The 25,996-nt window shown below is 37.4% G+C and overlaps 1 protein-coding gene across 1 annotated transcript in view; it reads left to right on the top strand.

Annotated features, from left to right (window-relative positions):
• LRBA (LPS responsive beige-like anchor protein) overlaps positions 1 to 25,996 on the top strand; it is a 576,728-nt gene that overhangs the window by 170,064 nt on the left and 380,668 nt on the right. Inside the window, 1 exon segment of the mRNA XM_065405711.1 lies at positions 22,151 to 22,215. Coding sequence (XP_065261783.1) covers positions 22,151 to 22,215 — 65 coding nt within the window.

Raw genomic sequence — 25,996 nt, 5'->3', positions numbered from 1 at the left:
ATAGTAGCTGCATTCATGTCCTGTAAATCACGTGTTATTGTCTGAGCCTTCTGCCAGGTCATCTATTCTTTTCCCATTTATCAGAAATGCATAGAGTACGCTGAAACTAGAAGCACCATGTAGTCTGGCCCGCCATCCTGTCTGAGTAATTAAACCAGCAAAAAGAGTGAAGTCCTAAGATAGTCTGATATTCCTTTTAAATGGATGACATCAGAATGTATTAGGTGCCTGTGTATGCTATTTTGGGACAAAGTTCCTTCATGTTAAAGGTCTGACATAATCATCATTGGATAAACATTTTCCCCTAAAATTGCTCTGAGTGTATCACTAAACCCTTGAAGGCGTCCACATGAATGTGTGTATGTGTATATATACACAAGTAAATATGCCACTGTGTGCCACAGCTCTTTTGTCAGATCCAGTAATTGAGTTGTTTCCTTGAAATAACTATACTGATCTGAAAAAACTCCAGTCTTTAATAAAGCTATCTAAAATATTTATCCTTTTGTCTCTATATGTTCATAAGCTTTCTCCTTAGGTACTGTAGCAGTGGGGTGAGAAGTGTACAGTAATCTGGTGTAAAGCAGAGAATTAGGTAGAATATGTTCTATTAATTTTCTGATGCCTCTAAAATGGTAGATTGTTAATATTTGCAATATTTAAAAAATCTAAAAGCATTCTTTTTGCAGCAAATCAACCAAATTGTCACAGGATATAAACAACAAAAGTGATTAGCCTCTGTTTGACAGGTTCATCGTTGACTTAGAAGCTTTGTTGTAGTGGATCTAATTTCCCTTGACTTGACTATAGAATTAGTCTGTTCTGACAGACTCAAATACTGTGTGCGGGTATTGCATCACTTACCAGAACTGGCCAAGAAAAACTACACAAAGCTCCTTCAAATGACTGCAACTCCCATTTAGGAAGAAGACAAAAAAAGTTATAGTATGGTTCATTGTTAATGATTAAATTCTCTAGGTGCTTACTTGTTCCTCTTCCCTCTTGTAACTCTAAGGGTATGTCTACACCCAGCCGCTAGTTCGGCGGCTGGGAATCGAAGTTCTGGGTTCGACTTATCGCGTCTTGTCTGGACGCGATAAGTCGAACCAGGAAGTGCTCGCCGTCGACTGCGGTACTCCAGCTAGACGAGAGGAGTACCGCGGAGTCGACGGGGGAGCCTGTCTGCCGCGTGTGGACCGAGGTAAGTTCGAACTAAGGTACTTCGAACTTCAGCTACGTTATTCACGTAGCTGAAGTTGCATACCTTAGTTCGATTTGGGGGTTAAGTGTATTCGATTTGGGGGTTAAGTGTAGACCAAGCCTTAGAGTAAAGGACACATTCTTGAGGTATTTTTAAAATAAGACCAATATTTTAAAACATTAGCTCCTCTTGGTATTTTCTTTTTCAGAAAATTAACATAGTTTTCCTTTGCCTCAATATAACCACATATCTATAGCCATTAGATTTTTAGTAAAACATGGATAAAATGCATGTTTCATATGGTAGGTGGGGGAGGGGAATTAACATATCCCATGATCCTTCAAGTTGTCTTGCGTGCAAGCAAGAGCTTTGCCCATGTGGACCAGCTTTCAGAATAGGGGCCATAGCTGAGAAGGAAAATGCACTAAATGTCACACACTTTTGATTTACGATACGTTTTTAATTTGGTGGTAGTGAGTGAGCTCAGATAGAGCACATATGTTAATGTACATTGTACATGGAGCAAACCAAAAATAAAATAGAAACCTTAGAAGCATCTAAAGCAGCAACTATTTATATTCAAAAAGTGAACCTTACTATCTGTGGAGGTTAGAATCCAGGTGTCCATCTACTTCCATGATCATGTTACCTTATCATATAATTAAATTCCCATAATCAGGTAAGGTTGCTTGAGGGGGAAACCTTCCAAAGCAAGGGAATGTCTTTCTTTAACTTAACTTAACCTATACACCATTTAATCACCACTTTTACTGACAGACTCCATTGCCCTATAAATAAGTCACACATATCTCCAGCATGTACAATAACACCATATTCCTTAATATCTATAATCCAAATATTCCTTAATATCTCTAATTATGCACCAGTGAGCAGTATGATGTGGTGTTTTCCCATGGGGAGTTATGTGGTCAGAGTTAGTTTTGCATTATAATTTGACATACACCCCTTCCCCCACAAACTGGAAATTACCTGATCCTAAAGTCTTGTTGCATTTTCAGCTTCTTCTGGATATCCTGTGTCCCAGGCCTTTTCTTTCAGAGGCAAATTTTGCAACAGTGATCCACTTTGCACTTTGATTTCTACAGTGTCCTTTACATTAGACTAAATCCTCAAATTACTTTGAAACATCAGCTGGTGCAGAATGTGGCTACTTGCTGGTTGGTTGAATGGTGTTTCTTGCAGACAACACACATGCTCTGTGATCTGCACTCGTTTCTAATTTACTGTCAAGTGAAATGTAATGTGATGACTAACAATAATGATAACCTAGACCCAATTCAACTAAAACTTTATAGTTATCTCAAAAGCCATTTTTTTCATGTTCCCTTAGCAGTTGAGATCAACAGAAGCACCCAACCTAGCAGCTCTCTGGGTTAGATATTAAAGGATTAGATGCAGAACAATGTCAGTGTAGGTCTTGGGGTGTGGTTTTGGATGTTGCTCCAATTTGTTTTTTTAAATTGATGTTAGATGGGCACATTTTAATCAAGATATTTTCTATGTAATTCCTTTGTGTCTGAATAGTCAAAAAGTTCTAAATGAGTTTGAAAATGAGCATCACGGTGCACAAGTCTTGATGTTGAGGACAGATTTTGTAGGATCTTTGCTGTGAAATAGGCAGAAAGTTATTTCAATGCATATCCTAATTATCCTTTAAAACTATTGCTTTTGAAACTATATTAGTAGCTTGTTTTTGTTGAAGCTTGCAGTCTGAAAAGTGTAATCTTGGCAACAATTAACATTTCAAATCTCAAAGCTCCTTATACAGTAACTCCTCACTTAATGTTGTAGTTATGTTCCTGAAAAATGCAACTTTAAGTGAAACGATGTTAAACGAATCCAATTTCCCCATAAGATTTAATGTAAATGCGGGGGGGTTAGGTTCAAAGGAAATTTTTGGGGGGCAGACAAAAGGCATTATATACTGTACAGTACTGTACTGTGGTTGGGAAGTGACCCTGGCTTACCCCACACCAGCACAGCCCGCTGCAGGCAAGGACGCTAGGAAGCACCTTCGCAGCGGCAGCTTTCATGGAGAAGAACAGGTGCCGACTTTGCCAGGAATGCTCCAGGCCCACCTCTTCCTGTCCCTGCTCCATTCCAGGCCCACCTCTTCCCACCCCCACTCCACCTCCTCTCCGGAGCACGCTGCATCCCCCGCTTCTCCCCCCCCCCCCGAAATCCCTAAGCACTGCCAAACAGCTGTTTGGCGGCGCGTAGAACTTTCTGGGAGGGAGGGGGAGGAGCAGAGACACGGTGCTTCCCCGCTCCTGCCCCTCCCTCCCAGAAAGTCCTAAGCACTGCGAAACAGCTGTTTAGTGGTGCTTAAGCTTTTCTGGGAGGGGGGGGAGGAGTGGAGACGCGGCGCTTCCCCGCTCCTCTCCCTCCCTCCTAGCGCTTTGCACTTAGGACTTTCTGGGAGGGAGAGGAGGAGTGGAGATACAGTGCTTCCCTGCTCCTCCCCCTCCCTCCCAGAAAGCCCTAAGCGGGGAAGTGCTGGGAGGGAGGAGGAGGAGGCGGAGAAGAGGAGCTTGTGCAATGCTCCCTTGTAAAGTTGCTGCTCTTCCACAGAATCTTACAAGCAGTGGACAGAGCAGGCAGCCAAACGATGTTATAAGGGAGCCTTGCACAACTTTAAATGAGCATGTTCCCTAATTGAGCAGCGACATAACTTTGAAACAACATTAAGCAGGAGGATGTTAAGTGAGGAGTTACTGTATATCTAAAAATTCGAGTAATTGGAGGTTTTACCATTTAAATTGTGGTGATCATCTGCCAATAGAAGCTTTGCTTTCATCAGACATAGCTGTTTTGTAGCAGAAAAAGGAAAATTTCTCTAATAAATTGCTTTGTTAATAAAATGGACAGAAGAGAAACACAGCTTTATTGAACAAAAGGGAGGAAAGTTTGAGAGTTTAAGGGACAAATCAAAAGAAAAGTGTATCCTCAAGTCTTGATCTGAATTCTGTCAGAACAAGAAGTGGTATTGGAGAACTTGTGCTTACAGATGTTTCCTATACTGTTCACTTTCTTTTTAGATTATACATATTGAGGCTTCAAGATTGTGTGTCATACCATGAGATTATATTGAGATAGGCAAAAAAGTACTTTGTGATTTACAAATTTCCCAGGGGCCTGTATTATCTGTATATAGTTTTGTACTCTAGTAGAGGTTATTTTAAAAATAGCTTATGAGCTAGCTGTTTGTATAGCTGAGGGAAGAAGGCAACCTATTCTGCTGCTGTTCAAGATAGCTAGATGCTTAAGTCACCTCAGGCCTTACTTATACCGGCTATGGATGGGCATATTAGAGGTATTATGTATGCTTTTTTAAAACGTCAGATGGGCACACTACTATTGAGTGCTATATATCTAGTCGCAGAAATGGTATTAATAAAGAATTTACTAAAGCCAATGTAAATCATAGTGTGTGACATGCAGGGTAGAATATGTGTTCCATTAGATGCTAGAAAATAGTGCAATCAGGAAATGCAATCGGGATTAATGTGGAATGCACATCTGACTTATATATAATTATGTGGAATGAAGGCTTCTCTGATGCTGCTTTCTGATCTGTATGATGCTCCCCATTTTCTTAAATTCTGAGCTCTTCATGGCATGGGCAGAATCTTACTATATTTAGGGAAATTGCTTAGTGTAGAACACACCATAGCCACAGCAATCAGATGGAATTCTGACACGTCCCCCCCCCGGGGTGGCTGCCAGCCACTGCTGGCAACTTTACCGGGTCTCCCCCTGCCAGAGTCAGAGGAACTGTTATATGGTTATCTGGTAGTAGAAAGAAGTTTTTTCCTTCCCTGTACTCTCTCTACTCAGCACTGGAAGATCATGCTGTGGTATTTGTTCTTTGTGGTGAGTTTTCTGTGTAGGGTCTGCTGTTGTCTGAGACCTGAGAGGCAGCTGGTGTGGAGAAACTAACAGTGAGGTTGAAGATCAAAACTGATTCTTTTTCAAAGAAAGTTTTAAAATCTCCTGGAGTTTTGAAGAGGTTAGGCTGTTTTGAAGAGGTTAGGCTGTTTTGAGTTGCAAAAGCAGTTACATGAATGAATTGCACTTAAACCCAGTCATTGAGAAGCTAGGACTGTATGTGGGTTAGAAACTGTCCTGATTGATATCTCCTCCCAGCTAAGGAAGAGGCTCAAGTGTCCATGCTAATTCTTTAGAGCACTTTGATAACTACAGGGTGTTTTGAATACATCTGCATTCTGTAGCAGAAGGGGAAGGAGTCACCCTTGAGCAACTTCTTTCTTTGGGATAGGTTTTAGGGGATAATTCTGGACAATTGCTCTTCCATAATGTGGGGTCTTTCATTGTCACCCAGCTTACTCAACAAGTATGTTAAATGGCTGGCAGAGTGTGGAGTCTGTAGGATGCTGACAATACACTGCTCTCTGTCTCACTTGATTCAACTATGTCAGTTACCCAATGTCTGTCTGTCAGAGTGGAGCTTGGTTAATAGTTAGCTGTCTGAAGCTCTGTTCTGAGAAGATTGAAAACCAATAGAAGCTCTCTGAGTTGTTTCCTATACCTCAGTCTTGTATTGAGGCTTCCATTTGTAATGTCTTCTACCAGATGCTCTGTTAGCCTTAGCCATGGCTAAGGCTATGTCTACACTATGGAGCTTTTGTTGGCATAACTGTGCCTGCATAGCCCCCTAGTGTAGACACAGACTACACTGACAAAAGGAGATTTTCTGTTGGTATAGGAAGAGCACCTACCTGAATGACATACTGTGTATATACTCAGGATTTTATCGACATGGCTATGTCTGTCTATGTTGTGGTTTTTTCCACACCTCTAACTAATGTCGCTAAGCTGATATAACTTTTATGTGTAAACCAGGCCTGAGTTTATTTTCTTGTCTGTGACTAAGATGAGATGTAGACCTTGCTACAGCAAGTCAATCATCTGTCACTAAAGCAGGGAGAATTACTGGGGTTTTTGGTTTGTTTGCTGACCACTTAAAAAAGTGGGGGGGGGGGGGGAGAAAAGAAAATTGGTTTGGGTCAGACTGAATCCAAACTTTTTTGGAATTGTCAAATCAAAAAAGTAGAGAAGTTGATTGTAGATCATATTTAGTATTTTGTTTCCAGGCATTGTTAAAGGGCTAGAGTCATAAAATGGGGAGGGGGCTGAGGTAGTGGGGTGTCGCGTACCCCATCCCCATAACCTTTAGAGCACCTGGCCAGGGACCTAGCTTCAAATCCTCCTATTCCACAGTGGGGGAGTCTAATCTGGGTCTCTCACATCCCAGTTGAATGCCCAAACCACTGAGCTAAAGATTATAAAGGGGACAAGATGCTACCAGCACCAGCCATTCTGTGAATGGTGCATACATCTGCTTGTGAATGTTGGCCAAAAATTTTATGGGGACTGAAATTATTTGTCCAATTCTTGTCAAATTCACAAACAAATTCATGTCAACCAAAATTGCATTTTTTCAGTGAATAAACTATTTGAAAAATTTCACCCATTTCTGTCACCTCAAAACTACATTACTGTAATGCATTCTAAGAACACTTGGAAACCAAAGCTAGTGTAAAATGTGTTTTGTCTGCTTTTTGGATGGAGTTTCACTTCTGAATTGGTTTCTTTCTGGTTCTCTCAATGTTTTGGCCCAGTTATCTGAAAAACCACCTTTCTCATGGTGCAATACTTCTGCAGTTGAGCTCAGTGGAGATGCTTGAAATAGAGTTGCCCCCCAGTTGAAATGAAGGGGTTTCTGTCAGGGCATTTTCCATGGAGGGCCCTCAGCTGTAGAACAGTCAGGCTCTCTCTCACTTTGGTCTGATCAGAGCCAGGATCTGTTCACTTTCTAGTCAATCTCTTTTTCAGGCACTTGTGGAGTGGGTGGTTTGAGGAAAATATGGAGTTGTTCACTATCAGTGTGGACATCAAAGAATGCACTTAAAACATTGTAGTTTTTCAACATTTTAGCTCTCTTATTATTCAACTCTGTTTAGCGTATAAAGGTATATAGGCACCTAATATGGATGGACATAACTTGTAGCACATGCATTGGATGTGCAGTCACCTTTTCAGCAGAAATTTAGCAAACACAGTTTTGACTTTCTATTTAGAGCCCATGGCATTTGGTCAGAAATCAATGACGGCATATAGTTTAACCCTTGCTATTACACCACCTGTGGAAATAGGTTAAAATGTGTGGAGATTCATCTGCCAATACTTCATGAATAGTAATTGCCTAGTTCTTGACTTAGTGATGCATTGAGTCTGTGGCAGTAACATTATGCCTGGTAGTGACCGCTGCAGTGAAAGCTGAATGAATGTTTTCATTCTACCATTCTGTTTGTAGTTGATTATATCTTTCCATAACTATTATCTGTGGGGTGAAATTTTCCAGGCTTACTCTCTCCCCCAATGGGGAATGTATACAAATTAAAGTTTTAAGATGAACAAAAACTGTGTTTGAATATGAAAATGAAGGAAAAATATTTGTAATATTTTTCATACTTTTGTTGCTTAAATGACTTGGGGTAGAAAGTTTAAATTTGACAAGGAAATAGTCCTCAGTGAGGAGAGAACTGGCTTACTAATGAAAACTTGTTGAAATTTGACTTAGTTATGACATACCAAAAATCACGCTGTGCATTTTGCATTGAGGTGGTGGTTGGGTGATTGTGCTCAGCTAAGGAAGGCCACTCTGGGTACAGTTACAAACTGAAAAAATAGAGGAGGTACGCAGGGGAAGAGGCATAGCTCTGTGCTTTATTTGCGATCTCTTTTTCAAAGGTAAAAGCCATACAGCTTCTAATATTAACAGTAAAGAGCCTCTCTCTAAAATGTGCAGGAGAGGGGGCTCAGTCATGATGTTCTGATAAGGGGAGTAGTGGGATAGGACATTTCAGATTTTAAGCAAATCGTTCCACAATGGAACTTTTTTCTTCATTCAGTAACTTATGAAACTACTTTTAAAAATTCTATAAGAATGCCATGTTAATGAAAAATCTACCATAAGTTACATTTAAGCATTCAGTCTTTAATGCATTTGCATTTCTCCAACTATAGCCCTGTATGTGTATTTGACATATCTATTAGTGTCGTATATATGAAATGTACTTACTAAACCATTCTTGTGCAGCATGGGACAGAATGACTATGATGGTAATGAGGAAAACTTGCTGGCACACACAGGTCACCTTAGTTAATTTTGTGGTCTGCTTACATGAATTGTATATTAGGAAAACTGCTGCTGGCTGAGAAGTAATTAACGGCACAGTTTTATTAAAAAAAACCTATTACAAGGAGATACGTTTTTAGATATAATTGTATTTTATTTTTCAGATCATACATGATTATGTAGTTAAACTCTATCACAAACGAATAAAATGTAGATGCATTTGCTACAGTTACACATGTAATTTTAACCAGTATGCACAGTAATGCCAGAAGTGCTCCATTTTTGTTTTGGAATTAGTTTTTATATTTGGAGCTTTGTTTCTGCAAAAGAGACTATATGCTTTAAGAATTGAATAGTGCTTTTAAAATACGGATTATATGCCTAGAATGTCTCAAGTACAGTACCTCCCCCCCCCCCCCAATCCCCTGCTTGAAATAATTTGTCATAGAAATTAGAGATGGATAAGACTTTTGAGGTCATTTTACCAAAGCACACTTGTTCCCTACAGTACATTTTCAGGTGAACATTTTTGTTTAGTTATGATTCTTATTAAATACAGTTTACTTATTTCAGTTTTAGGCTCTCTAGGTATGATAGGTTCATTTAAGAGAGAAGAAAGTTGTTAAGTGAAAATCACATGCATAGATTCAGAAAAAGCTTGTTTAGGTTTTGACTTACTTTAAAATGTCTATTCAACTTGAAATTATAGCCCATAAAATGTAAAATTGTGCTGCTCTGTACATATATGATTCATGAATCAATATACATTTATATGTTTGAGGAGAGTAGACTCTTATATAAATGAGAAGCTTGGGGGAAAACAGCCTAATTTGAAATGAAAGTACATTGCTGCACATGTTCAGAACTAGAGGATCATAATTTAGCTATAGAAGCAAGACTTCTCTGAAGTAAAAGGCATCCTGTTGCTCCACCAGCACACTAGGACTTAAAAAAACACCACCATTTAAGGTGAATTTTGTGCAGTGAGAGCACACCCTGTGGCTTGGCAGTCTAGTCAGAAGGATGATATCATGCTGGCTTTCTAACTAGAACTTTGAACAATATTCTCATGGGTGGTAAATGTAAAACAAAGTAATATCAACTGGCACTTAATTCTGTGAGCTCCCTGCTGATTGGGCTATGCAGTGAAATGGAACTCTTCCTGAGAGGAAGTCAGCCTATAAGTGTGGAGACCTCTGAAAATAAAGTGTGCTTTAATTTGACACCCTGCTGTTTTACAGCTAGTCTGTTAAATTTGAGACTATGGAGAGAGAGGCTAGTGAAGGGACAAGTCCAAGATTATGAAAAGTCCAGAGTATAGAAACACTTGTCTCTGGTTTTACACTGATTAAAAGAACTATTTTGCTTACATGTTATCTGACCACATTCATTCTTGATGTTTTCAATACAGTTGTTAATTCAAGATTGGATGGAAAATGGTCTCCGGCCTGAATGTTATGCTAGAGGAAGAACTGGTCTAGTGGTTAAACCAGACTTAATGTTTAACCCTTGGTCATGTCATTCAAACCTTTTGTGCCTCAGTTTTCATGTCTGTGAAATAGGGATAACATCTAACCCACTCAAGGAATGTTTGTGAGGTTAATTAATCTTCATAAAATGCTTTGAGATCCTTCATGAAAGCAGCATAATCTTATAATTCACAAATGGTGTTGCCACAAGTAGGAAACTGGGGTGCATCTACATATCAGTTCATAAAATGATCCAAAATTAGGGAGGGGGAAATCAGTTTTACTTCCTCCAGAGCCCTTTGTTTTTATGTAGGGAATTGCTTATATTCATCTCCTCATATGTAAGGGAAATTTTTGTTTTCTTAAACTTTGTACCAGATAAGTCTAGGAGAGACTTGCTTGCTAGTGCAGCCCAGCATGACTATTTATCATGTTTATTGTGGTAGTGTGTAGATGCTAACCGAGAATGGGTCTCTATTGTGCTAGGCACTGTACAAACATGGAATAAGAGACAGTTGTATGGAAGAGCGTAGTATAAATAGACAAGACAGACAAAGGATAGGGGAAAGGAATAGAACACACAGGCAGAATCAACAGTGTGATGATGGCAAATCTCATGTTAGTTGTACAACTTTTTTTTGTTTGTGTTTAAATTCTTTTATTGCAGTTTTGTAGATTGAAAGACAAAAGAAAGGGGGAGGGCTGGAGACCATGAGGGTAGTGATCCAGGGAAGGGTTGCATACCGGTGTGTCCTAAAGAGCTATTCATTCAAATATATGGGTAGTACTGATACCTGGTGACAGATATGAATGTGTTCCAGCCAGTCTTGTGCATGGGGTTTTTTTTTTTTAATGAATTTGTTTATAAGGATTTATATTAAGACAAAAATTTGAGGGGTGGGGAAGGGGTAATAGGGAAGAACTTTTATGATTTTTAAGCTATTTACCAGGGACTGTCTTGAATGCTGCCTTACTTAGTTAAACCTTATTTAACATTGGGCAGGACAATTGCTGCTGCTCTGTTGTCTCTGGAAGTTGTTCTGGGCGATATCAGTCTGTCACCATCAATGCAGCTGTACAGCTATAAGTGTGTTATGGTTTGCCAAGCCTTGTAATTAACAATCTGCCATTTGCAAGGCAGACTGGACTAATTTTACAAAATCTCAAGAATTAAAATGGGTTGCCCAGCAAATGAACACTGAGATCAACAAGTAGTAATTGTCTTAACACAATTTAGCCAGCCCTGGATTTGCTTCCCTTTCTAAAAAAATAAAAATTGTGCATTTACTATGTTTCACCCACAACTTCTTTATGTAGAACCTTTTCTTTTTTCTTTCCTGGGTTGTTCACTTAACCTGTCCTTTTTCCTCATTGGTTTTCCTTCCCTAATTTTTTCCCTTAATTATGTTGCACTTTTATCTCCCGTAGAACTGTTTGACACCCGGAGTCCTGCACTGATATTGAGGAGTACAGCTAGGTTTAGCTAATAGCCTAGCTATTCTTCTTCTCATGCTCCTGCCTTCTCAGCATTAACAATAGCTGGTGAAGAAAGAACCTGGGGAGGAACCTCTGCAGTAGGGAAGCTTTGCTGCTAGTTGAACTCAATCCTGACCCCTGATGACATTGCCTGAGGAGTCATGGCAACAGCTAGCTAGAGAGAAAGGGAGACCAGGTAGCTTGCCCACTGCCTCTTCCCTCACAGGCAATGGATCTAAAACCAGTGATCCATGGATTCAGTTTTATCCAAATCTATAGTCTGTCGCTGACTCTGGATGGCAGAGGGTTTAGTATTTAGCACAGAACAGTCTGTCACTTCTTAATGTGGTCTTGTTTTTATGGATGTAATGATACTTTTTAAGTAATGATTTAGAGTATTGTATATAAATTAAACTACAAACACCTTTTGTATAAATATTCCACCTTTTAAAATCAGGTTTTAAAATAGCTGTAATATAGAGGATTTTATCAGGGAGTTCTGGTGACACAGACCTGGAGCTATAGTGATTGTCACCAGACCCTGCTGAATAAGCAGTAACCTTATATTACATGGTTGCCTTTTTTGGTAATTTTATATGAACGTTCTGGTGGTAAGAGTTAATTAATTTTCTATTCCAAGATCTCTGCTTAGAAATATTGTGCACTACCACAGATTACATTGGCTCAACCTATTGTAAGATCTTGTGGAGGTATGAAATTAATGTCACCACTGTGTGTGTGTGTGTGTGTGTGTGTGTGTACATATTTAATGTAGTAAGTGTCTGTCAGGACAAATTTGTGCAGAGCAAGGAAAAAGTCAATTACCTGTTACTCTTTAAAATTCTCATTGTATAACTGATGAGTATTGTTTTGCAGGATGTAATCGTACTTAGTATTTTACTGAATAATCTAGTACTTCAGTAAGCAGGTTAACACAATTTTAAATGCAAGAAGTTTGTTTTCAGAATCTATAAAAGCTTGTGAGTTGAACTCTAATTTTAGGTATTGAAATTAAATTCTCATTATAAGGTAATCTTAGGCACATAACATAATGCCAGTTTATAGGAAGCACTGTTCACAATGGAATACCCCAAATGGTTAAACAGCAGGGGAGTCTTCTGCTTTTAGTTAAAAACTCCTTATTGTATGGCTTATTTACTACTTGTTTAATTCTTAATGTAGTGTGCTGTGGAATTGAGCATGCAAAAGTCAGCAGAAAGAGTTCTGTTTTCTGTGTCTAAGGCTATTACTTGCTGTACAATAATAAAGGCACTATTTTATTGGGTTAGTTGTAATTAACTTCAGCACTAGGCATTGATATAAATCATTCTTAATCTGTTTTCTTTACATTTTCATTCTCTTTAACTGGTTTAACATAGTTGCTTTCTGTCGTCTTTTTACATAAGGACTAGGGTTGTAATTGCTTTTTTGAATTAGGCTGTCAGAAGCTAATGTGCATGTTGATCCAGGAATTGATTAAGGAACACTAATGAATTTCATATAACACTTTTAAAAGATTTGTTACTGTGTAATAAATATTCTGTAGTAGTGATCTGTTTTTACCTTCTTAGAATTCAATACAGTGTTATCAGGGTATATAACTGGCAAAATATTTCAGTATACCAAACATTGATTCCATAGCATGATTAAAATGTTAAAAAATACCTTTCTAATGCAAATAAAATATATCTACTTGTCAAAAACACACAGAAAGCGAGATGGGACAAGGATAGCTGCTTTTTTAAGATAAACTGTGTTCCAACACTTCCACAAGTGTTTCATTGTGGTGTTAACATTTTTTTCCTCCTCTTTTCTCTGTCCTTTGCTCAGTGTTAATTTGATACTTATTGGGCCAAATACATTTTTTAAAACTGATGTGTTGTTGTTTTTTTGGATACATCCTTGACATTTCCAACTACTCATATTGCTATTGGTTTAAAAACATCAGCAGAATTGAAAAGAATGTTAGTCAAGTCAGTTCTCAGTACCTTAATTTTTTTTCCAGTTCTTGCATTTTTCAGGAGATTATGTACACACACAGACACAATAAATATCTTTGGATGTCATTATTTCAAATGTACTTAATAGAATCAACTTAATTTCATACCAAATCCAAATATTTTAAAAATTCTGATTTCATCTATATGTTTTAAACAATTTTTTCCCCAGTGATATATTCACTTTTCTGCCACCTTATTAAAATTGCTTAATACAAAAGCTTTAGTTGTACACTACCACTAGCTGCTTTGCTTTTTGTGTAAAAAAAAAAAGGTATTTTTAATGGAATGCAAGCAATAAATACTTTTTATTGTATCTGAGTGCATTTGATAGTTTTAAAGTCTTATAAAAATAATTAGCTATTTTATATAGTTCTAATGGCAGCCCTGCAAGTTTCCCCTGGAGCAGTCTCTAATGAACAGGCCTTGCTTTTTCCAGTTGGGCTTTCAGATTCCCTAAAGACTTGACTTCAGACCTTGGAGGGCAACAGCTGCCATTTCTCTTGATGACTGGAGTTGCCAAACAGACGGACTATGTACTAATAGGACACATTTTTAGAGCCTCAGTACGTGGACCCTTGATAGAGGCTTAATGATGATCATCTGTTGAGAGCTTGTAGCTGGGTAGGGTTAGAGCAACTTTTATCACCCTTGTTGAAATCAAATCCTCTTTACTGATTAGTGAGAGAACTTGACTTGGGTAGATTGACACTAAGTTAAGGCTGTCATAAAGGGGCCATTGTTTAGTATGGAATGATATCATAATGAGTAAATCTTTAAATTAAAAAAAAACTATTGACATTTTTTGGTCAAATTTCTTTTAATAATTCACCAACTTTCTACATGCTTGGAACAGCAGTAAATATTTTTTGCAAGGTACTTTGTGTTGTGTAATTGTCAAAATTCAGATCTATTTCTGTGTTGTCCAATTCCTTTTTTGTTAGTTTGTCAATGCTAGATTTTTTTCTTATCATATGCAGGTCTATGCATGATCTACACAAAGTGAGTGAATCTGAAGATTTATTTCTTCAGTACTTTTGTTTTGAAAGACATCACATGCTTTTGTAGCTTTGCAGTTCTTTTATAGTGCTTAACATCTGCTTACACCAATACATATATTTACTTTTAGTGTGGAAATTCTAAATAGGGTTTGCCTCTTCAGCTTTATTTGACTTAAAACAGGATGAAATCCTGATCCCAACTCCCAGTGACTTCAATGAGGCCAGGATTTCACCCTTGGTGGAGTTGCAGCAACATGTGCCAAACAATTTACTATACTTGGACTCTACATAGATTTGTCTAGGTTGACAATTGTTCAGTTTACTGTATAGTTTTCTCTTCTACGCTATGAAGAATCAGCTAAGATAGTCTGCTACTTTTCACTCTATGTTCTTTATTGCTGAGTTTACCAAAGCTTGTAGTAGATGTAGTGCTGAGAGAGTGCTGACATCAAGTGCAAACACTGTTGAAAAGTTCTTGATAGTTTACTTTAGGCACTTAAAGATTACTATATCTCTCCATGAGCAAGTTTTTTGTGCAGATTTGACCTTTAGTCTAGTGTATAATATGTGTCCTAGCCATATGTTAACACATTTTCTCACCCTGTTCCTTTCCTGGCTCATTCACATTTGTCAGGGTTGAAGTCATCCTTCTCACTTTTTTCGTTATTGAAATAAATTATTAAAACTTCCCATAACTTATATAGCAAAGGATGAAGTATCTACTGATTTGCCACCTTTTTTTTCTCACTTCTGGATTTAAATTTCAAACACACTGGAAAATGCTTTAAAAATACAAATATGTAGCAGTGGAGATATTTATATAACTTCTTAAAAAAAAAACTGATGGTGGGAGGGGGGGATTATCCAAAAGCAATTGGTAGTGCATTTTTCAAATTTAAAATAAATCAGTTCCTCTATAGATATATATAAATAAATAATAGTATTTATGGATATCTGGCTGAAGATATACACATTTGCTTAGTAATGAAATTGTTTAATTAGATATACAGAATTTTGATACAATTAATAGTATAACATACAAATGTTGGGCTTCTTATTTGAAATATACTTGGAATAACTGCTTCCTGAAAATGTGAAGATGAAAATTGTGGCTATATACAAATGTTCTTTGTCCCCGTTTCAAGTAATATTTAATATTTTTTTAACCTGTTTCATCACTGTCATAAAGGAGAGTCCTTGGACTTTGTCAGTGATGAAGTTACCAGATTAGAGAGAGATGTCAGATTAAAGAGGGGTCTGTGTATAATATATACACACACACACACAAAAGTTAGGTGTATTCTTAATATTGACTGAAAAGTGAGGGATGGCAGCATCTCATCTGTGTAAATTTTCCCATATATAAGTATGAAATTGAATCAAAACTTCATTCACTATACTGGAGAGTCAATAAGTGTGATCATATATTTGTGCAAAAGGAAAAGCATGACATTTGTTTCAGTATTATAACCTACTCATATTTTTGTCCAGTCTGTGGCCTTTGAAAGCCTGTGCTTTAAGAAAAGGTGTGCTTGATTATGACTTGAAAATGTGTCCTAAACCATAGCCTCCATCTTTTTAGCTGAACTGTTCAAATCAGCCCCATTATTAGGAGAAGCACTCTAAGCAGTTGCTATCTCCTTTGTACTGTAAACTGCTTAGCAGCTTCCCTGTTGGCTACCTGTTGCATCAGAGAACAGGGAGGAGGAGAGTAGTTGTGCTTGCTCTATTGCCAGTCTGCTGAAGCCCCAGGGAAAGCAGAATGGAGCTTGGCTGGCTGTATCTGAGCCTAGGGGAGCACTTAGCAAAGGATGGCTCCCCTCTCTACACAACTGCTCTGGAGCCTCAGAAAGGTGAAAGAAGAGAAGTTGAGAACCAGCAACTAGTTGTATTTCCCTGATTCTCTGCCTCAGTCCTAGTTTAGATTTCAGCAGCCTAAGGCTGGCAAAGGTCCTCTAGGGACCACACAACAGCTGGGGATAACCTCAGGGCACCGCAATGCAGCTACTTCCACCTCACCCTTGCCATGTGCACTACATCATGAGCTGCAGAGAAGGCAGTGTAGGACATAGCAGACAGAGCTGGTTCTGCTAAAGGGCACCCCATGCCACACGTATCCCCATGCCACGGGCTTATGGGTTCTTTTACTGCCTGAGTAGCAAAAGGGAGCAGAGAATCTGCTTTTGAGTATTGACCATTTAAAAAAATATTTCGGCCATCAGGCCAAAAACGTTGGATACCACTAGTCTAAGAGGCATTTTTCTGAATTCTCCTTTTTCTAAGGCTTGGTCTACACTTACCCCCCAAGTCGAAGTAAGGTACGCAAATTCAGCTACGTGAATAACGTAGCTGAATTCGACATACCTTACTTCGAACTTACCGCGGTTCAGACGCGGTCCACACGCGGCAGGCAGGCTCCCCGTCGACTCCGCGGTACTCCTCTCGTTGAGCTGGAGTACCGCAGTCGACGGCGAGCACTTCCTGGTTCGATTTATCGCGTCCACACCAGACGCGATAAATCGAACCCGGAACTTCGATCCCCAGCCGCCGAACTAGCGCGGCAGTGTAGACCAGCCCTTAGATAGACATCCTTTTATTGTGCTTACTGAAAGTACGGAAATATAAGTGTTAAAGAGCATTCATCTCCTTTACAATGGTATTGATGCTATCAAATGGCTACTGGTGTACCTTTGAAATAAAAGGTTTGTACAGATGTTTAAAGGCATCTCCTGTTCACCAAGTGGGAGCTTTGGTGGGATTGGCAAAGGGAACGGACCCCATGATGCGGGAGGGTCCCAGAGCTCGGGCTCCTGAGGCTGAATGTTTACATCTCAATTAGACAGCCCTGTAGCCCAAGCCCAAGTCTGCTGGCACAGGCCTGCTGTGGCTAATTGCAGTGTACACATACCCATAGACTAGAGGCCAGCATATGGTACCCACAGAGCCAAGAAGTTTTTGGCCGGGACCTGATGTGCTATGCAGGGTGGAGTTGTTAATTTCAATGTCTTGTACAAATTGTGGCCTTTTATTTGAAGCACTGAACTCTTCAGCAAAGAAATGGTGGTACAGGGGGATTCTGACAATTACTTCCACCAATAACTTGAATTGATGAGGTTGGAAGAGAAGCTTTGGATAGCCTACTTTTAGGCCTTGTCTAAATAGGATAATTTTTGTAAGCATGAGCAAACACATTTAAAAACCTTTGTGTTGGCAGGACAACTTGTATTTTAACAAGTTAGTTGGTCAAGGCTAACACTAGGCTCAACCCATATGTGCTTCTTGTGTTATATGATAGCGTTCAGGAGAAGCACGCTTTCTGACGTAAACATCTCTGCAATTTTTGGTATAACTAGTGGGAAGGGCACCAAAACTTTTTCTTTCTTACGCTCTTCTCTGGATAGGATTTCATGAGCATGATATGACAGCTAGAATCGGATTCGGAAAAGAGGGTGTGAAAGAAAGTGTTTTGGTGCCCTTCCCATTAGCTGTACCAAAAATTGCAGTGATTTTATATAATATATAAAAAATTTTGATTGTCATTGGGTCACTTATTCTTAGTTACATGTTTGTGGCTTCAATAAATCTGCTTTTTCATGTAGTATATGATACTATCAATATGTGTTTATTATTAGATTGGTCATATTCTAAGTACCTGATTAAATCATGAGATGAAAATATGAAGTTAGCCACCTTTTAGTTAGTGACACATTTAATTTGAGCCGAATAATAAATTGGTGAAGAAATCATAAATTCATTACTCCATTTAATTCTGTATGAGAACTTATTTTGCAAGTTTATTTACATCAACTGAGAAGTACAGAGTGGTACTCTTAAATTTGCAAGCCCTTCTGTCTATATTGCATGAGTTACTCATTTATCTGTCTTGCTATTAAATACTCTGAAATTTGATTTATGAATTTGCCCTTTTTTATTAAAATGGAAAGTTTCATAATGTCATAGACATTAAAATTAAATTCCAATTGTGTAAGTGTACTGTAGTAATGTTATTTTTAAAGTTACTGAAATGTTCTGTTTTCCCTTGTCTTCCTCTTTTTTTTATTTGTTTCTGCTTCTAAGATTCCCTCCCTCCCCCCGATACTTTCCAGGGTTATTTTAACCAAGTTGTTACAAGAACTTTTTAATCAATTTGTGCATTGTTTGCTCACAAACACTATGGATGAAACAGGGCCAGGATTTCACCCTATACTTTTGTTCTTCGTTTTGAAGAATAGTACTAAGAAGAATGTGCTGTGAATAAACTCAGTCTTGACCCTTAAACAGTATTTTAGTGAGAACAAAATAATTCAAAGAGCAGTACACCTTTATGTGCTTTTGCTGTGCTGTCAAGATTACTTGTCTCTGCACTGCTAGTTTTGAATTAATTTTAGGTATACGTTTTAAAAGATTATTAGTGTAAATACAACTTGCTGCTTATCTAACAGCTGATGATGTTATTCACTTTGTGAGAGAAATAGATCCCCTACTGTAATGTTGCTGCCGGAGGTGTACCAGTATCTATATCCTTAATGAAATTGACATTGTTTGGAGAAGTCATAAAACAGCATTTCAAGAAAAGCGATAGTATTTAAAAAACTACAGTGCATTTAGATCACTTTTAGTATACTTATCAAAGTGCTTACATATCTCATTAAAAGGCTGGTGAAATATTAATTATAAAGTAAGAAATTCCCTCATTAGTCAGAGCATTTGAATAAAATGTAATTTCAGACCCATGGGCTCTTGCCAATGCTTATTAATATTTTCATTGGAGCCAATGCTTATGATGGTGTTCAATGCTTCTCTTCTTTTCTGCTTCACTGTACATTGTACACTGACCAAGAGCATTAGAAGTAGCTTATGTCTGCTAGAGAGTAAACATTTATAGCCATAGGAAATGATAGTCAATTAAGTACAACTTAGAACAAGTATGAAATTATTGACTTTGTTGATCTCTTCTTGTAGTCCTTCCTTTTCAAAGTGCTTAAATGTGTTGTGTAGTTATTTAGTTGCATTAGTGGTTGAGTTTGAGCCTTTTAACATGGTTTTTCATCAGTACCTTTGGGAGATGAATAACTAAGATCTTGGTATAACAATGCAGGATGCATAGTGAGTATAATTGTTGTAGAGGGTGTATATGCTGTGGTGAAATATTGAATTGATCATGAAAGACGATGACCATTAAGCTTCTCTTTCAACTATTAAAGCTCGCTTTAGGACGTGTTCAGCTGTGGTTTATGAAATTGTTTAGACTAACGCCTCCTTTGATAATTGTTTCTGATGTGGAGAAAAATGCTGAAAGATAAAATGATAAATGCACTTTCTCTTCACTTTTGGCAACTGCCATCTTCACCAATTAAGTTTTAAAGCATTGCAGTGCTATTCAAGAAGAAAGCCATTATTAGCATGAAGAAACAGATGGACAATGTCATAAACAGAAAAGTAATTCTTTAATTTGCTTTTCCTTCTGTAAAGTTTGTGGAGAACCCTATATACTACATTATCTTTGTTAGACAATGTTAAATATTTACAGCTTGATTTCAGATGAAAGAAGCTTTTGTGTATTAATTCATTATGGTGGGGGGTTTGTTGATAATATTAACAGCACCCAAAAGTGTGCTAGGTGTTTCCTAATAAAGAGGAGTAATACTTAGCTCAAGATGCTTACAAACTATTTTAAAACAATGCAGTGAGGGTAATAAGATACTAGGGAGGCCTAGGGGAAGTAGGACAGGAGCAACATCAGCAGGAATTACATGAAAACAATGAAAGCTAGTGCAAACAATGATAGCAAGGTGGAGCAAAAAAAAAAAAAAATCTAATACAGTGAGTAAGTAGAGGATTTAATTGGTAAGATTATAATTAAAATAGCTTGATAATGGATGTAAGGTACCAAGCTATGATAGTAAAAATTCATTGCACTTCATGAGAAATAATATATGCTAATCCCACTCATTTCACTGAAGATCGCTTTATCCTTGAGCTCTTCAAAACTGTAGTATGTTAATACAATTTACAAAAGTATGTAAGAGCACCTAAGATCTCGAGGAATCAGAACTATGAGAGTTCAGATTTCCCATGTCTTCCCTTTCTTTGATAGCTTGAATTTTAAAAAATCTTGAATTTTGTCTTGCTTGGGATTGGAGGCACAAAGAAACAATACTGTGCTATTGATTTTGTTGTGTGATCTAGTCTTTGTGCTAATGATTGTGAGAGAGAATTTAAAATTATACGTGCTGTTTTAATAAATGAAACGGAGAAGGAATGTGACTTTTTCACCTGACTCAAGATCAGAAAAAAAAAGTCCTATGCTTTGAAATATTCCATTGCTTTCAAGAAACTTTTGTATTTTCACATTTTCTGTCTATCATGGGAGTGCTGATGAGATTAAAAGGACAATGGTGACAGTGCTGAAGTGAGTGATGAGTGTGATTTTTTTTTTTTAAGAACATTGTGGACATAAAAATCTAACCAGACAAAACTGCAAAAAATCATGGAAGTTAGATATGGAAAAAAATACATGAGGTCTGGCCATCCCACTACCATTGAAGAATAGTTCCTTTATAGGGCATTGTCAAGGAAGGGGCTTAAGTTATTGCAGGGGAGATGAACTCTTTTGAGCTCCATGAACAGGAGCACGAATTAGCAAATGAGTTACTGGACTGTGGGACTTTCATAGGAAAACAATGCATTGGGAGGTGTGCTATTACACGATAGGGCCCCATTAAACATAATGTGAATATATAGTGTATGTAACATTCCTGCCACTGCTGCTATTTAGGCTACGTCTACACTACAGCTTGTGTTGGCATAATTTATGTCACTTGGGGGGGTGAATAAATCACCCCCCTGAACGACATAAATTATGCTGACATAAGCACTGGTGTGCACAGCGCTATGTTGGTGGGAGAGCTTCTCCCGCCTACATAGCTTCTGTCAATTGTGGGCTGGAGTAGCTAAGCCAATGGGAGAGCTCTCTCCAGTCGGCTTAAAGTGGCTACATTAGAGAGCTTACAGCGCTGCGGTAATTTCTCTAGTGTAGCCGTGCCCTTAGAAAAATGTTAATATGTACAAAAATCTGGAAAGATAGCAGGTCTCGATGATCTAATATTTAATAATATAATAATTAATGGAGATATCCCATCTCCTAGAACTGGAAGGGACCTTGAAAGGTCATCGAGTCCAGCCCCCTGCCTTCACTAGCAGGACCAAGTACTGATTTTGCCCCAGATCCCCAAGTGGCCCCCTCAAGGATTGAACTCACAACCCTGGGTTTAGCAGGCCAATGCTCAAACCACTGAGCTATCCCTCCCCCCAGAGGAGGGATATTTTCATGTTTTCATTTGATAACATGAAAATATAGGACTGATTTTGGAAGAGAGGGAGTGGTGTTATACCTTTGTGAGAAGATGGCATCAGTGTTGCCAGTATATAACCAATATGTATGTAAAGTAATCCTTTGGACAATAAGGAAAATCATACTATATTTGAAATAATATGGCTTAAAAATGAAACTGAAAGAAATGTAACCAACACATGGGCTACATTACTGAGATTCATTGAAGCAGAGACTAGTACATCAGTGAACTAGAGGAATTAGGAGACCTGTTTGAAATTAGATTGTGACGTCACATGATGTTAAATAGGAAGATAAACTGGAGTGAAAAGAAATATGTAATAGTCTGTTTTTTTCAGGGATCTCTTAGCTTACTTTGACTTGATGACATGGCTTTCTCCTCAAATAATTATAGCTTAGAATATGTAAGTTGTTGTTTTACCTATATTTATAAAACTAAGTGCTTCCACTTCTTTCTTTTACTTTTCAGGAGTGGCAGAACTCAATACAGAAGAATGCAGGCCTAGCATTTATTGAACTTGTCAACGAAGGAAGGTAACTTCTGTGTTTTATGTCACAGTATTTGATGGCTCCCTGATCACAGCTTTCAGCACATTGTGAGGTTTGAGACTTTTGATCTGCAAATACTAGTATTTTTCTCTGGTTTATGATGCAAATCAGTAGTTCAGTTCTCCTTTGAATCAATCATTTTGAGTTTTACAAACAACTTTGCATTCCTTAATGCTCTTGATAGTTGTAATATTAAAATATGGCACTTTACAGAATCTTAACAGTTTCTTCCTATAGTTTTTTAATAAGGATTCTATCTCATCAGTGTCTTATGTATTTTCTTTCTTCCTCTTTCTGTGGACTCATATCACTGATACTATAATTTTTATTAGCTAATCTTTTGTGTATGGGGGGTGGGGGAGTTGTAACTGAGAATTGTAACACTAACTTTTGTTTAATTTATTTAGTGCTTAGTCCTTTTATAACCCAAGTAGGACAGAAGTGCATAATATAATGTATTACTTTAAATATATATACAAAACCCTCTTAATATTACCGATGATGTTTAATGCTCAATCAATATCTATATAATATTGCTGAGATTTATGGAAAATGACAGAGCAGTTGACAGGGGCATGATCTTTGACTTGCAGTGGCACTCAACAGAATTATCAATATTTCCTTCATTAGAAATTGATTGTTAAAGCAGGCCAAAAGCAATATTTACTTTTTGCTAAAAAGCTTTAGCTAGTTAACTGTGGAACAATGTGACAAAGGCAATTTTTTATTTAAATAAAAAAGATTCCTGTTACTTGGTAACTAAAGAGAATGAGAATCAGTCATAGTAGAAAATGAACTTTGCAGTAGCAGGGCAGATACTGAGATGCAATGAAACAAACTGAATGAAAAACAGCTGAAAATTTTTTCTTTTAGTATGTCATGTGAAATTTATCAGATGTGTCAAACCTAATACAATAGAAAGTAATCCTTCAACTTCTTAGGAGTAGGGGAAATGGCTATTTAAGATGTTTCTTTTAAAATTTATAGAGATTCTCAAGATGTGCAAAAGTAATGACTGTCGTAATGAATGAGTTTACTTGGGTTTATGTCAAGAGAAACACCATTCTGAGGTGGATAGGAACACACTACTAGTCTTGATCCCAAGGGCCAAAGAAAAGTAACAAGGGTGTTCAGTTACAGTAGTAAGATCTAGCCTGTAGTTGTTTCTTATTATGCAGCTCTGACCTGCCTTGACCTGATTTATAGAGTGCCTACTATAAATATGGCCCTTGTTTAATGTTTTATTAGTATAGATAACATCTAGATCCTTCACGCCTGTAAGCAACAAGGTAAGGTTCATCTGGGCAGGATGGGTGTCATTAACAAATCAATTACTAAGGCTGTGCACTAAGAGGCATTTACCTAGTAGATAGTCACCTCATCTAAATCAGGTTTTCAGAAGCTATTCTTGCTGTAAAGGTGTTAATTAGACCATTTTCTTTGTAAAAACTATAAAACCATGTAAACAGATGGACCCTCCCTCCACTCTACCCTCCCAAGTACATTCCCTTAATAATTTATGGCTTAGACTTGGCAAAACAGTCATGTCACAAATGTCAGGGACAAATGATTCTTTGAAGACCAGTAAGTGTGTTTTTGTTTAGCAGAAAATATCTTATTGTCACTTTGTTCTGTGGCTGACTCAAATGACAGAGACAACAAGGAGTCTGGTGGCACCTTAAAGACTAACAGATTTATTTGGGCATAAGCTTTCGTGGGTAAAAACCTCACTTCTTCAGATGCATAAAGACTGGGAATGCAACTTTCACGGGGGAGGGAAAGAAATTCCTAAAAATGTCCCCTGTATTCTCCTCTAAATGGGTCTTCCCTCAATTCCTACTTAAAGAATCCTTTAAAGTTATTGCTGAATTGGCCCTTCTTAATGCTTTGTGGCTTTTAAATTATTATTAAAATGATACTATTATAAACCATATGATTGCATTCTAGAACTCCTCTTTCCTCCCACTACCACTTACAGACTAAATCTCCCCTCTCTAGGTAGATTATGTATTTTTCCAACAACCTTGTTTTTAGCAACCTAAGAGCTTCACCTTAATAAAATAAAGGTTTAGATTCTGGACCGTGGTTGTTCAGCTAAATAGAGAAATTATGGGACCAATTATGTGACTGCCTAACTCCACAGAAGACAGTTACCTGTGCAGCTGTCCAGGTGTAGCATAATTTGAGTACTGTGTGGTCTCAGAGATATAGCTAAGGACAGAATTTGGCCAAAAGACCTTTATTACTGGTGATGGGGTGTGTTTGAGGAAAAGAATCTAGCTTGATTTTTAGATTCCTGGTTGAGTTCTAAAGGTTGGAGGTTAGTTAGGAAAACCTTCTCTTGAAAATTAAGAAAATTTGATCTTTCTCTAATTTCAAATAGTATTTTAGACTAGATATTAGACAAAAATGGTTGATCACTCAAATAATTTGAGTCAGTAAGATTTTCCCCCATAAAGATCAGCTGACAACTAGATCTGGGCAAAATATTTCAAATGAAATTTTTTTTTGCAGAAAATATGCAGATTCAGGTTGATAGAAACATTTTGTGATTTGTGGCAAATTTGCTGTGGTGTTTGTCAAAAAAAAAAAGAAAAGAAAAAGAAAAATTTTGAAATTCTAATATTTTGTTTCAATGTTTTCTAAATAAAATGTTTTGATTTTCAATTTGAATTTCACTTCAATTTTATTTAAAAAAATTGAAAAAGATTAAATAAAACTCCTCAAATGAAACACTTTGTTTGATCTGAAACAATTTTTTAACTTCAGTTTGCCCCCACGCCCCCCCAAAAAAGTTTGAGTCTTCCGAAAACTACATTAAGCAAACCCTTTAAAAAAAATTAAGGAAAAAACTAAGGATTACAAATTAAAAAAATAACTAGTTGAGGTAAATTGATTTACTCTTACAGTCCATACATTAACTTACAAACATTATTAAGGTTTTTATTCCTATGTATTAACATAACAATCTTAACTTAGATCAACAAGATGCATTGTACTTACAGATTCTCAACATATAACACTCTGTATCTTCTTCTAAATAATATATATATATTACCCTGACTATTCATAGACATGTTTGTTAATGTGAAAATTAAAATATGTGGGCCTGAAACTGGTTAGACAGCTACTGTGACACTGATCTATCGGAAAACAGAGTATAGCTGTAGACTGCCCAACCCTTTAATTGCTTTTCACTTGCAATGGTCTGTTGGCTCAAACGGGAAAAAAGGGTATTAGAGACTGTGTTGCCATAGATGCAAATGCTGTGGTGGGAAAAAAAGGTAGCAAAATATAGTTAATATTGATAGTTAATGAAGAAATGGAGGATAACAGGCACACTTATGCCAGTTTTACCAGAAAAGGTTTAGGAAGAAGAAATTACGCATTCATCATACAGTATAACTAAGTCCACACTAGAACAATTTATCCAGTCTGCCACTTTTATCCCAGCCTCCAACCCCAAACTGTGGGAATTCTGATATTATGGGACCTACATCTGATTCATCCCAGTCTTTCTCTTGCAAAATCAAGACTACCGTGTTTATATGTCTCTGCTTACTATATCTTTCCATTTTAAATTGTAGGTTTGTAATATGCAATTTTTGACCTTTACAGTCAACAAGTTTGATTTTCATAGTAGTAGCTGCTTTGTTAAAAGTGTGAGTTAGAACCACAATAAACCATCAAGGCATAGACACCAAACAATATTGGAGGGGTGTTGAAATTTAAAAATTATAACTTACAGTATGTTGGGGGGAGGGAT

The sequence above is a fragment of the Emys orbicularis genome, chromosome 5, assembly GCF_028017835.1.
Source record: "Emys orbicularis isolate rEmyOrb1 chromosome 5, rEmyOrb1.hap1, whole genome shotgun sequence".
NCBI classification, from domain to species: Eukaryota; Metazoa; Chordata; order Testudines; family Emydidae; genus Emys; species Emys orbicularis.
This window is presented reverse-complemented; position numbering and strand designations above follow the sequence as displayed.